Consider the following 13,632-nt stretch of genomic DNA (forward strand, 5'->3'; position numbering starts at 1 on the left):
AGGGGGAAAAAGAAATTAAAGGAAATCAGGAAACACACCGAAAACATCTGGATTACATTTTTTAATTTTTTTAAAAAAATTATGTTTACCGTATATACTTGACTATACATCAAGAAAATTTTGCCCCAAAATAGCCTAAAAAAACCTGGGTAGACTTATCCACGGGGCAAAAGGTCCTTCAACCAAGCCTCTCCTCTGCCCAGGCTATCTCCGCAAGGGACAGCCCAGCTGGGGAGATGCTGGGAGAGGCAACCGATTGCCCCACAGCCTTTCCTCAGCTGGGCTTCCTCCTCAGGAGAAAGTCCATTTGGGGACAGGCTTCCAAGGGCGTGCACTCACTCTGGAGTGTCTCCTCAACTGGGCTGCCTCCTCGGGAGAAAGTGCAGTTGGGGACAGGCTTCCAAGGGCACACGTTTGCCCTGGAGTCTCTTCTCAACTGGGCTGCCTCCTCAGGAGAAAGCCCAGTTGGGGACAGGATGGGAAGGGAGCGTGCTCACCAGCAGCCACTCCCCAGCTGGGCTGCCCCCTTAAGTCCAACCCTCGACATATCCACAGGTCATATTAAAATCCACATTTTTGGCCCTAAAAGTTGACCTCGATTTATACATGAGGTTGACTTATAGACTAGTATAAACGGTAATTTTTCAAAATGATGCTTTTTCAAGTCATTTAATTAAGTTGGACAATTTTTAGAAGAGGTGAAGATTTCTCTTGGCTAAAGCTTTTCAAAGAATAGAGTACATTTAAATCACAGGCATCCAAGTGTGAGTGTCTGAATGTAAACACTTTCTGACTGCCACATTCCAAAATAGCACTACTCAAATGAAAAAAGTTGTACACACCTGCGCAGAGTAGGGGAGGCCACATCTGGGTACTTGACTCCTTGCTGGTGAACAGTTTGGGCAGTATTAGAAGTTGTCTGAGATGCTGGGTTCACTTTAACAGAATTACAAGAGATGACACTTTCATTGTCTGATGAGATCCCTTTCTCTTTGTCTGTTTGGTTGGCTAATCCTAGAAGAGAGCTCCCAAGGACAACTTTAGTTGGTTCTCTCATTTTAGGAACAGGCAAGCCTGCAGACTTGCTGCTTATATTGGAGTCTATGCTGCTGGTACTAGATCTATTGCCAGCTCCGCTTCTGCTGCTGGATTTGCTGGGTCTGGGTAAACTTCGGTACTGAAGGTTGGTTCGGCTGTTAATTGCTAAGTAACCGTCATCCTGATTCTGTGAGCCATCAATACTAGTCTTCCGACCAGTGGACCTACCCAGGAGTCCAGAAGATTTAGGGATTTTTCCCAATGTAGCAGATCTATTAGTGATCGTTGCCCCACTAGCTGTTATTATGGTCATGCCTACAGTCGACCCACTCTGTTTCTTAAACCCAAATGCATTTGTATTAGAAGCTGCTGTTCTAGAATTACTGGTGGAGGGTTTTTTTGATTCATCACCACTACTGCGTCCGGCATCTGATGGAGAACGTTTAATATGTCCAGATTTGGGAGAAATTCTACCCTTTTCTGATACCTTGGCATCATCAGTTTTCCCTAGAAAAATGGAGAACAAGTTTAAAATTGTACAGTATCAAATATTGTGCAGGTGAGATAAAGTATTTTGAAAACATAACTTAAACACAAGAGCCACAAGAGTGTGGAAGCAATTTGATCTTTCTTAATTAAATGCAAGTCTTGGGCAGAAAATGTTAATATGCCAAGAAAATGGGTAAATAAACCCTCAATTGTTTTGTACTCAAAAAGCAAGAAAAATAATTACTGTAGGCTTCTTCCCACTGTGGGAGAAAATTAATATTTTTATGCTGTATTTGTCCCATAGTCAAAAGAGCTGCAGAAGAAGTATTCTGCAGAGAAATACATATGTCTTTTTTTTTGTAATAAAAATGCATTTCCTGAATAGAGAACATGTTTCTTATGATGGAAAGTATTTTCTGCACAACAAACTCATATGATTTTTGCAAAACATTTTCTGTGCAACACTCTGAGACATTCAAAGACTGAGGAAAATGGCAAGTTTTGCTGCTCTAATATTTTTTTCTAGGAAACTCCATGGCAAACCCAGCTCTTCAACCCCTCCTCCCCACCATGCTCCTTACCTTTGTGGCCATTGCTTTCATTCAAAAACACCCAGTTACTGCGTCTGATGCAGAAATGGGGATGCCTGGCTGCAGCCACATGACCTGGAGCGCCAGTTCCACATCATATACAGTGACAGGGGATTTTTGAGTGAAAGTAACAGCACGGCAAGGTAAGGAGCACACGTCAGTCTCGGATCGGCACAGGGACATCCCTACACTTACTCAGGGTGAGTTGTTATGCTCTGGATTGGTCTAAACATGACTCAGAGATCATTCTACTGATGAACAATGATGTTTCCTGATTAGATGGCATGAGACCAGAGACTGCTACCAAGACTAAGAAAGCATGGGATCAGCCTGTTCTTTCTTGGCTCATCTGCTCAGCCCCTAAATTGCCCTTATTCAGGCCAAAAATGGGAGTTAGAGGAATGAATTTCTAGAAGCCTTTAGGTAACCATCACTTCCACCATCACAGACAAGTGTTTAACATGAAGCTATTTCAAATCCAATAGTGAACTTCTTTCCACGTATGGTTGTAAGGTTTTTTTTTTTGTATACTGTACATTTTGGCATCTTTGTGAACCACAGAGGCCTCAGGGAAACTTGATCCCTGGAACTTGCTACACTTTGCTGCTATTCAGAAAGTAAGTTCTCTTCTACACATGCTCAGGCACCTTGGCTAATCTGCCCGAAATTTTAGTGTATTCATATTGGACAGTTTTAAATTTTTTGATGTTTAATCTTTTCTAGGGGTTGATCACTGCTTTTATGATTGGGGAGCTTCAAGAAAGCTGTCAAGATGGATCTCTTCTGGCAGGCCTTCCTGGAATAGAACCTAGCCACATAAAGATCCCCCCACAGACATATATAAGGGAAGACTCTGCCCACCATTATTCTATTATTGTACTATTGTTTTTAGATTTTATTGTCTGTAATTTTAATGGATATAATTGTTTAATCCTTTTTTAAGGGGATGGTAGAAATTGTATATATTGCTGTATTTTTTTAAAGGTTATACACCACTTTGATTGTGGTAACAAAAAGCGGGATATAAATAATAATAATAATAATAATAATAATAATAATAATAATAATAATAGTTTATTCTTATATACAGCTATTCCTTTTTCAAGATCATAGCGGTGTACACTTTAAAAAACAGTATAAAAACAGCAAAAACAGCGTTATAACATCAAATAACAATCTAAAAACAGATAATAAAACATCAACTCATAGGGGGGAAAGCTTGACGGAAAAGGAAAGTTTTTAGCATCCTCTTAAATCCATCAAGGGATGAGGCTGTGCGGAGCTTGTCGGGCAGGGTATTCCATAATCTGGGGGCTGAGATTGAAAATGCCCTCTGTGTTGCACTATAATGAGCACCTGGAATAGATAAGAGATGTTTCCCACCCGACCTGAGAGTGCGGGGCGGATTGTATGGGGAGAGGCGGTCCTCCAAGTACCCTGGGCCCAAGCCATTTAGGGCTTTATAGGTAATAACCAACACCTTGTATTGCGCTCGGAAGCGAATGGGCAGCCAATGGAGGTCTTTCAATACACGTGTTATATGATTGGCCCTGGAGTATCCAGTAACCAGTCTAGCAGCCATGTTCTGCACCAATTGTAGCTTCCGAGTTTGGTACAAGGGTTGCCCCATGTAGAGCGCGTTACAGAAGTCCAAACGAGAGGTTACCAGAGCATGTACCACGGTTTCAAGGTCAGCCCGGCCCAGGTAGGGACGCAGCTGGCATATCAGCCGAAGCTGAAAACAGGTGCTCCTGACCGTCGCATCCACCTGAGATGTGAGGTGGAGCGACGAGTCCAGGAGCACCCCCAGGCTGTGAACAGAGTCCTTCACAGGGAGCGTGACCCCATTCAGGACAGGTGGAACAATTTCCTTCCCCAGACCAGGAGAACCTATCACCAGTACTTCCGTTTTCTCTGGATTCAAACTGAGTCTGTTTTCCCTCATCCAGCCCATTACTGACTCCAAGCAGGCATTTAGAGGAGAGATGCCCTCCTTAGTCACTGCATCAGTCGGAGACACAGAGAAGACTATTTGGGTGTCATCAGCGTACTGATAACACCACACCCCGTATCTCCGGATGATCTCTCCCAGCGGCTTCATGTAAATGTTGAATAGCATGGGGGACAAAATCGCTCCTTGAGGGACCCCAGATGTAAGGGCCCTCTTGTCGGAGCAACAGTCCCCCAGCTCCACCATCTGGAATCTGCCTGAGAGGTAAGAACGGAACCACTGCAAAGCAGTGCCCCCGATACCCAACTCCCTCAGGCGATCCAGAAGGATACCATGGCCAATGGTATCGAAGGCCATAAAAGTTTTATTTATTATTTATTTATTTATGATGGGGGGGGAGGGTTGGGGTTTTTAAATTGTAATTTTTAATTGTTTGATGTTTTAATTATACTGTTGGAATCTGCTTTGATTCCTTTGTGAAAAAGCAGAATACAAATAAATAATAATAATAACAATAATAATTATGGGAGAAGTTATTTTGTTCTGCTCTCGATTCCTCTAATCATGGCTCAGCGGCCATTCAACTGATGAGCAATGATGTTGCCTGATAAAATGGCATGAGTCCAGAGACTGCTGTGTATGGGGAGGCTTCCTTCCTCCAGCCAAGACAGCCTTCTGTGGCTAAAGGGTACCTGTGCACTGGACTTGCTCCAGTGATAATTAATTTGCAAGACAACACAGTGGTGAAAAAGCTCCAGGAGCAAATTAGTTATGGCAGCAAGATCTGATTTGTATATGGACCTAAATCCTACTGTTAGCCCTTATTAAGTAAGCCTACTGAATCAACTCACTAATAAATTACTGAATTGATTTCTAGTCTGCTCTACTTGGGACAAACTAATAGGATGATACCCTGTGTGTTCTAGTGCATCTTTAACCTTGAACACATTTTATAAGTAGAGTTTGTTTGGGGGGAAGCTAATTTTCAACTAGAAATCTAATCAACTAAATAAACATACCAAGAAAATAAGTCTTATACAGCAGGCCCTCTGTATCTGCGGACTTGTCATCTGCGGATTCCATCATCTGCAAATAGCAAGCCTGTGGGGGCAGGGGGAGGAGAGGAGGAGGGAAGAGGAAGAGGCAGAGGCAGGAGGAGAAGGGAGCGGAGGAGAAAAGGCGGCAGAGGGGGAAAGGATGAGAAAAAGGAGGCAGAGGGAAAGGGAGTAAGAGGTGGCAGAGGGGAAAAGGCAGCAAAAAAGGTGGTGGAGGGAAAGAGGAGGGGGGGAGACGAAAAGGAGGAAGAGGCCTTGGAGGGGAAAAGGCAGCAGGGGAAAGAGGAGCAGGAAGGAAGAATAGGAGAGAGGAGGAAGAGGATGAAGAGGCAGCAGAGGAAAAAAAGCAGTGGAGGGACAGATGAGGAGGGAGGAAGAGGAGAAGAAAGGAGGAAGAGACGGTGGAAGAAGAGGAGGAGGAAGAAGGAAGAGGGGGCAGCTCCCTGCCGCCTGCCGTGGTGAGACCAATGAGGTGGGCTTTGGGCAGCAAGGGTGACAAAGTCCCATTGTCCCTAATGGTGGCACGGCCACATGACCACATCACCATTGAGGACAATAGGACTCGAGCATACACAGATTTTTGGTATCTGCGGGGGATCAAGAATGGATCCAGATCCAGATCCAGAGGGCCAACTGTAATTTATTAATATATTCAAGAAATGTAAGAGTTTTGCATCTTAGCACAGTCATCAATTTGAGTGGAATACCTCACCCCTATTATACAAAGAATACTGAGTCAACATCATAGAGACTGATTACACTGTTCTCCATCAAAGATAAGCATAGATCAAAATGCACTTGAAATCCTGACAGTTGAGAGGAAATTATTCTTCTACTAACAGCACAAATTCTTGGCCTGCATTGCTCGCCTCTTGGCTGTGCATTCCTCACCTGTTCCAGGTGTCTTCAAAGTTCCTGAAGTGGCTGTTGTTTTTGTCCTTGGCGTGGTAATGCCAACCTGAGCCGACATGCCCCGTCTCCAGGAACCCGTCTGAGAAATGACTGTGTTCTTCCTCCCTGAAGTGCTTTTATCAGATTCATCAGACACATCAGACGGATTCCTTCTCCATTTCGATCCTGGCTCCATTTTTACACCACTGTCTGAGCCTCCATCTGATTTTTTGATTTCATCACCAGACCACAAAGAATTCCGCTCCACTTGGGAATGCTTTTCAGCATCAGTCTGAGTGGGAAAACAGAGAATTATAAACTTGCACTGCAAACATTTTCTTCCTCTAGGATCCAAAATCTACCCTTTACAGAAATCTTTACTCTGTAGCCTTTCTGATTATTCTTTCATTTGTCCTTTCTGATGCAAAACTTCATTCTAATAAATAACATACTATCCAATATCTAATCAGACTAATGTAATCTGAAATTAATGTACAGTACTTAAAAAAATTAAGCAAATAAAACAAGCACCTACATAATCAAAGACATAAAGCAGAATTTATGAAGGTCAGAAATGGGAAAAAAGTATCTTGATGCACTGTAGCTCCCTCATTCCTGCATTCTACACAGTATCTTTCAATGCAAGGCATAAACTCACTTCAAATGTGTGTTGTGAGCTTTTACTTTGTTCTGCCTCTTTATCTCTTTGCTGGCAATTTGATCTGTGGAGCATGAAGAGGCAGCTTTTTGCAAGACTGAAAGATAAACGAGTCCTTTCTGTTTACGCCTTACACTAACTTTATCATCAACTGAGGTGAGAAATTTTTCAGAAAGTGGCAATGCTCCACAACTCCTGCTGACTAAATTTAAATTTGTAATTACCCAGAATCACTTTTTTAAAACCACATGCACAACAGGGTATGTACTCATCAATTTAATTCCTCAATTAAATTTCTCTCTGTTTATGTCAGTGTTTGGGATCCTTCAGTTACAGTGCCTTACACACATACACACACCAGGATCAAGAAGGGCTATTTGTTGAAGCACATGTTCATATCTGTACTCTTTGTTTTACTTTCAGTGGCTTTATGATCCTTCTGAATGATTTGCAATTCAAACTACACATCAGAATTCTGAAAAGCTGTGAACCTGCCCCACATGTGAGAACCTGAAAACACAGATGCTGAGGGAATATGTATTTTTTGTGTTCTTTATTTTCTTGCCCCCTGTCACCTGCTATTTATATTTCTTGCCTATATATATATATATATATATATATATATATAATCTCTGGATCATCACAGTTTTTCCCCAAACACCAGGCACAATCATAACAATAAAAATTAAAAATGATTTGGTTTGCTCTGTTTTGAATTTGCTGATGTGTTGGTGGCCAAAGGCTCCCATTGTAAGTTGCAGTGGCTAAATAACCCATAAATCTTCTGTGGTTTATTATGACAATCAACCAGCAGAAGCAGATAAGCCAGTAAAATAACCCATGGTTTGTTCTGGGAGAGAGACAAGCCAAGGTGCTAAGTATTGCCAAATTTGGAAATCATGTTAAACCCATCATGGATGCAAGGTCTATGGTTTCTTAGATGTTCATGCCATGAATGAAGATGATGATGATTTTATTTTTTTATATCCCACCTTTACCCTAACCCTAGCACTCAAGGCAATTTACAAAACATTAAAAACATACAAAAATATCAAATCCCATGACAAGGCCACCTTAGGGTTGCCAGAACTCGAAAACGACTTGAAGGCACACAACAAGAACAATCTATATATTATTTTAGAAAACAATTAAACAATTTATAACAATAATCACATTTAAATATTCATTAAAGGACAGCATATAAAATCAACAAAACAACACTTAGTTAAAAACCCTTGAACCGATTCCGAAAAGCCTTTCAGAATAAGAAAGTTTTCACTCACTGGTGAAAGGACAGCAAGAAGGAAGTCATCCTAGCTATCCTGAGATGGGAGTTCCAGCCTCATACAGGACGATTTGGTCCTTCAAACAGCCTGGAACCAAGCCTGTGAAGGCTCTCTAGGAGTCCCCCTCCACTCCTGCTGAGCTGGATGAAACCCCTTGAGACCACCTTTCATTTAAGAAAAACCTGCTGCCACCACGACACACCTTAGCAACACAGTGGGATGTTGCTGGGGAATTCCACTGCTATTTGCAAACCCAGTGAAGAACTAGCCAAGATAAGGCTAAGATTGCAAAGAGGCTGAGTACCTTAAAGAAAAGCTTTATTCTAAGTACAGGAATTCTAGAGCAAAAGGATATCATTACATGGACCAACTTGTCCTACAGGCACAGATAGAAAGTTATAAGTTACAAAGTAAAATCATTTCAGCCAAACCAGGACAGAAAATAAAAAAAATCCTGATGCCACGGACTTAGGGTTGCCATTCATCAGGACCTCCAAACCGGGTCAAATGTAGGACAAAATTTTCAAATGTAGGACACATTTTTTTGTGTCCTGCATTTGAATAGGAGCCTCCGAGGCTTTCCCTCTGGGCCTGGGCCCCGCCCTCGGTGGGGGCAGAGCCCAAGCGGGGAGGGACTCCTCCCCTTCAGGGAGGCTTTCCCTCTGGGCCTGGGCCCCACCCTCGGCGGGGGCGGAGTCCAGGCGGGGAGGGACTCCTCCCCTTCAGGGAGGCTTTCCCTGCAGGCCTTGGCCCAAGCTGCGAGGGAAAGCCTCACTTAGCTTGCCATATCTCGCCCGGGGGCGGGGCCAAACCGGGGTGGGACCGTGCGGACCCGCCCCAAACCAGGAAAGTCCCGCCCCCAGGCGCGATATGGCAAGCCTACACGGACTGGTACATGTTCCTAACCTTACTTGCAGATCAGATAGTGTTTGTAGTCCTTAATGTTTCTGAATATCTGGGGACTGGACTCTATTATCTTGCTCCACCAGACTTCCCATTGTCTGCCTCATGAGGGCCAGAGACAAAAGCGAATTGACAGATAGACAGACAGACCAAAAACCTTGTGCTGCCTGAAGGGTTTTTTTAAAATAAAAATAAAAACCTGTATCTCACAAGTTTGCGCTTTTCCCCAACTGCCCATCTCATTGGACAGTGGCCATACCATCAGCTGTGATGTAAACTCTCTTTAAAATCTAACTGTACCTCCTGCCACATTTAACCCTTTGTTATCTGAGAAGAAGGCTCTGATAAATGGAAGACCCCCATTTATCACAAAGCTATATAGGACTTTAAAGATCATAACCAGCACTTTGAACTTTGCCCAGAAATAGACCAGCAGTCAGTACAACTGTTGCAACCAGGGAGTTGTGTGCTCCCTTTCCTAATTCAAGGATCAGGATCTTCTGGAAGCCTGGCTTATAATAACAATCAAAGGTCCCTGAGTGGAATATTTTTTCCAAGATACAGTTCCTCTTCCACCCAATATCTGAAGTGGGATAGTGAAAAAGCCAATGTAGGAACTACATTGCACCTATGCAGAAGAGCACCCAACACAATTTTAAGATATTATTCAGGCTTCCAAATGCAGTATTTGAGAAAAACGGGAGCTTTTTTCAATCTATTAATTATAAGGAGTGCTTCTACACCTCAGCATATCTCATCAGGTTCAGAGCTTGGGTGCTAGCAATTTCAAACAGACATAAAATGTCAGATGCATAACCAGAGGCAAAACTCTTTAATGTAGCCACAACTATGCATGACATGGCAAGGGAACAAAGAGTAATAGGATTCTTGCATCAGAGTATATGAGGCAATTTAACACTTCATGGCAACTCTACGATTATATTTTAAAAGTTCTAGTAAAATAGTTTTAGGCCCCAGTTAAAAAATGTGGAGCAAAGTAATCTTACACAGAAAAAATCTTATCAAAAAATGCAAAGTCTAAAAAGCATGGCCTTCCATTTGGGAAAACTTCAGAATATTTGGGCTCCCGAAACAATTTTAAAATGTAGTCAAGATGCATTTGCAGTGGAGGAACTTTTTCTTCCTTATTTAGATTTGTTGGCTAGGTCTGCTTAAAACATGATGAATGCCACCTACAGACATTAAAAACAATTTTCTTCTGAAAAGGTGCCAAAAAAAGGATGGCTTGTAATAACACGCAGCCTTGGGAAATTATAATACATTTCATTAGGTAGCATGTGTTTACATTTCCTCTGAGAGTGTTATAATCTTCAAGCTTTTATGTGAACTTAATTAAAATTCTGTTCCTTAAATGAATAATGCATTATGCATTACCAATAATGCATTATGCATTATCAAACAAGAAAGAAGTCTGTGTTAAATATACATGCTCTTATAAAGTTCAGGCTAAAATATATTTGGATACCCAGCTAGATCCCAGTACTTCTGCCAGAACTGGCAACCACCTTTCCTCTTCCTGCAGTTCTCCACACACTCTATAAACCTGTTCCAAAGTGTTTCCAGCCCCCCTGGAACAAATTTTTTAAGGTACGTGGAAGGCCGCAGAAGGGAGTCATTAATTTTGATGGCAACATATCCTTCTTAAATTCACAATTGAATCCTAGTCCTAATTATTACCAATAACAATCTTGGTCTGGAGATAATCTCCATTACACTAATAACGATTACACTAATAATGATTACAGAGTAGCATTATATATAGCTTGCTACATGATTGTGAGTCTCAGACTATCATTAGTCCAGGCTGGCTATTGTTAATATATTTATTTTCAGGTTGCCTTATTGTTGCTTAGCATAGTCTAATTATTACCACTCTGTGGAAGTTGAAAATCCCCAACTCCACAACAAAATTGTTTTGCCTTACAAATATCACAGCTGGGATAACTGACAATGCCCATTATCTCCAAGACTGGGTAGAGGAGAACAGCATCTATCCGTATAAATGGTGTTCTAGAGTCACAGTAACATTAGTTTTTCTAATCACAAGCTCAGACCATGCACATGCATTGTGTTATTGCCTCTAGCTAACATCATGTGAGCAGACTTTTGCTCATGCAAAAAGGCTATCTTTTCCTCTTCTGCTTCTGCATTTCTCTCATCTGACCTAAGAGGTCCAATCATCTAGAGAAGATTTGCAGGCATTTTCATTCCATTGTTTCATTCAATTGGTAGACACATGCCAAGGTTATAATTCCATTGGGGGATACATAGACATCACTGGATACAAGCTTTCACATACAGAATGTTTTTCATCTTCAGCACAACATGCAGCGGCTGGGGTACAGGCAGACCATTCCTGCTCCTTCTCACTTGCTCTGTATTGATGCTCAGTAGGGCTATAAACTCTAGTGAATTTTCTATAATTGCACAGCTTCAAAAGAATTCTAGATAGTCCCCAATGGCACAAGTCCAAAGCAATTCATTCTTTTAGTTTAAACCTCTAGCAAATTCTTCACTAACTCAAATCTTGAAATCAGAATAATCTGTGCAGTCACAGGAACTGAATTTAGCCCACTATTTCCTAGCCCTATCTGAAGATCCTTGTTATTCCCTGCTGGTCTTCTATCACTGACCCTGGTTTGTAATATGAGACCAACATGTTGGAACAGAAAAATGTTTGCATGTATGTTATTTGCTCATATATTAAAGTAAAACATATGGAATCATCAAAACAAGCTAGAAAATATAGAAGTAATTCCCAAATAAACAAAACTATTTGTTTATTAAACAAAAGACATGCCAATCACCATAATATACTGGCACTGACAATTCATTATTCTAGCATGGTTTTACCATTATCAGTCTGTTATCTTAAGGATCAGTCAGAAACCACCAGAATGCAGGGCTCTTGATATTATACACTACAGTCATAAGTATGAACAAGAGTGTATCTGATGTGTTTAATTAATGTTGTTCTGTTCCTTCAAGTCATGACTTATGGTGACTCTAAGCTGTCGTCTTGTTTTTTTTGGCAGGGTTTGTTCAAAGGAGTTTTTTCTCTGCCTTTCTCTGAGGCTGAGAGTGTGACTCGCCCAGGGTCACCCAGCAGGTTACCATGACCAAATGGGGACACATACCATGGTCTCCCAGTGTCCTACTCCAAACACTCTAACATGATTATTCCCTAGTAAACGTGTTTAGATTGTCTTGATCCTATAATAATGTGATTCTCTTTTGCAACAAATTGGGCAGACTCATGTGTTTTTGAAGTTAATGGAATACCTCTGACATTATTATAATATAAGTGAAATGAAAAAAGAAATCTTACCTGCGAATCTAGGTTCTTACGAGAGGATGCAGGTGTGTTCGCATAGGAGCTGATGGAGGAGCTGGTATTAATGTCATCAGTGCTGAGATTGTCTATGGTGTCACTTATCCCACTGCTGACAGAACTGCTGTCATCCCAGCTGAGAAAAGGGGGGGGAAACCATAAAAATAATCCAGGTAAGCAATTCCCACAGAAACCATGAAGTCAGAAGCTGTAAATGGGGGGAGGGCCTTCAAAAACAGGTATTACTAGCATTTATTGATTTATTAACCATTTCACACATAATTAAAGGACATTCTAGGAAATATTTTTCACAGTCTTGCTGATGCAGATTTCAAAAGTTAAACTCCAATTTTTCATTATGGTGACTCTAATGCCACACAGACTTTTACCAGCTTAGTAACAGAAAATTCACATAAAAGAAGAAAATAAAAGATGAATGACAGTTTGGAGAAAGGATGGTGATGCTGGACATTCCAGATTTGAAAACAGTTACTTGTTATTTTCCTAAAGTGACATTGCCCTGCTTAATTTTTTAATTACCGTATTTTCCGGCGTATTAGACGACCGGGAGTATAAGACAACCCCCAACTTTTAAAATAAAAATCTAGGGTTTAGCCTATACTCACCATATATGGCTACCCTCCTCCTGAGTAGCGCGGCAGCCGGCTGTGCACGTGCGTGCCGGTTTCAAGGGGCCTCCGAAGGCCCCTTAAAGGCAGTGCAAGGCTGCCGGCTCCCCAGGCCTGCGGAGGCCGGCGGCCCCAGAGCGTGCGCGCCAGCTCCCCAGGCCTCCGGAGGCCTGAGAGGCCGGCAGCCCCAGAGCGTGCACACCAGCTTCTCAGGGGCCTCCAAAGGCCACTTAGAAGCCGGTGTGAGGATGCCGGCTCCCCAGGCCTCCAGAGGCCTGAGAGGCTGGCGGCCCCAGAGCGCACGTGCCGGCTTCTGAGGGGCCTCCGAAGGTGCCTTAGAAGCCAGTGCGAGGCTGCCGGCTCCCCAGGCCTCTGGAGGCCTGAGAGGCCGGCGGCCCCAGAGCGCGTGCGCCGGCTTGTGAGGGGCCTCCAAAGGCCCCTTTGAAGCCGGCACGAGGCTGCCGGCTTCCCAGGCCTCCAGAAGCCTGAGAAGCTGGTGGCCTCGAGAGTGCGTGCGCCCACCAGGCCACGGGGCTGTCAGGCTCAACCCGGCGTACAAGATGACCCCTGACTTTTGACCCAATTTTATTGGGTCAAAATGTCGTCTTGTACGCTGGAAAATATGGTAATCATGTAGGTACTGAAATATTTGCATTTCAGTGGTTTATTTCATCTGCCATCAATATGATCTTGTGAGGTAAACAATTATTATTTTTTAATTTAAAGACAATAAAATGCAAAAGTCTGGAGCCTTAAACAGAATTCTCAAAACCAACTCTGCCAATCCCAT

The 13,632-nt window shown here is 42.5% G+C and overlaps 1 protein-coding gene across 11 annotated transcripts in view; it reads right to left on the reverse strand.

The window, feature by feature from the left end:
- The window catches only part of NAV2 (neuron navigator 2), a 783,367-nt gene that overhangs the window by 84,116 nt on the left and 685,619 nt on the right, over nt 1-13,632 (reverse strand). For all 11 annotated transcript variants that reach the window (XM_042439006.1, XM_042438987.1, XM_042438971.1 and 8 more), the window contains 3 exons: nt 12,211-12,349; nt 6,015-6,306; nt 843-1,545 (listed from right to left, as the gene is read on the reverse strand). In XM_042439006.1, the coding sequence (XP_042294940.1) occupies nt 843-1,545; nt 6,015-6,306; nt 12,211-12,349 (1,134 nt within the window). The remainder of the gene's footprint in view (nt 1-842; nt 1,546-6,014; nt 6,307-12,210; nt 12,350-13,632) is intronic.

This window comes from Sceloporus undulatus, chromosome 1, assembly GCF_019175285.1.
Source record: "Sceloporus undulatus isolate JIND9_A2432 ecotype Alabama chromosome 1, SceUnd_v1.1, whole genome shotgun sequence".
NCBI classification, from domain to species: domain Eukaryota; kingdom Metazoa; phylum Chordata; class Lepidosauria; order Squamata; family Phrynosomatidae; genus Sceloporus; species Sceloporus undulatus.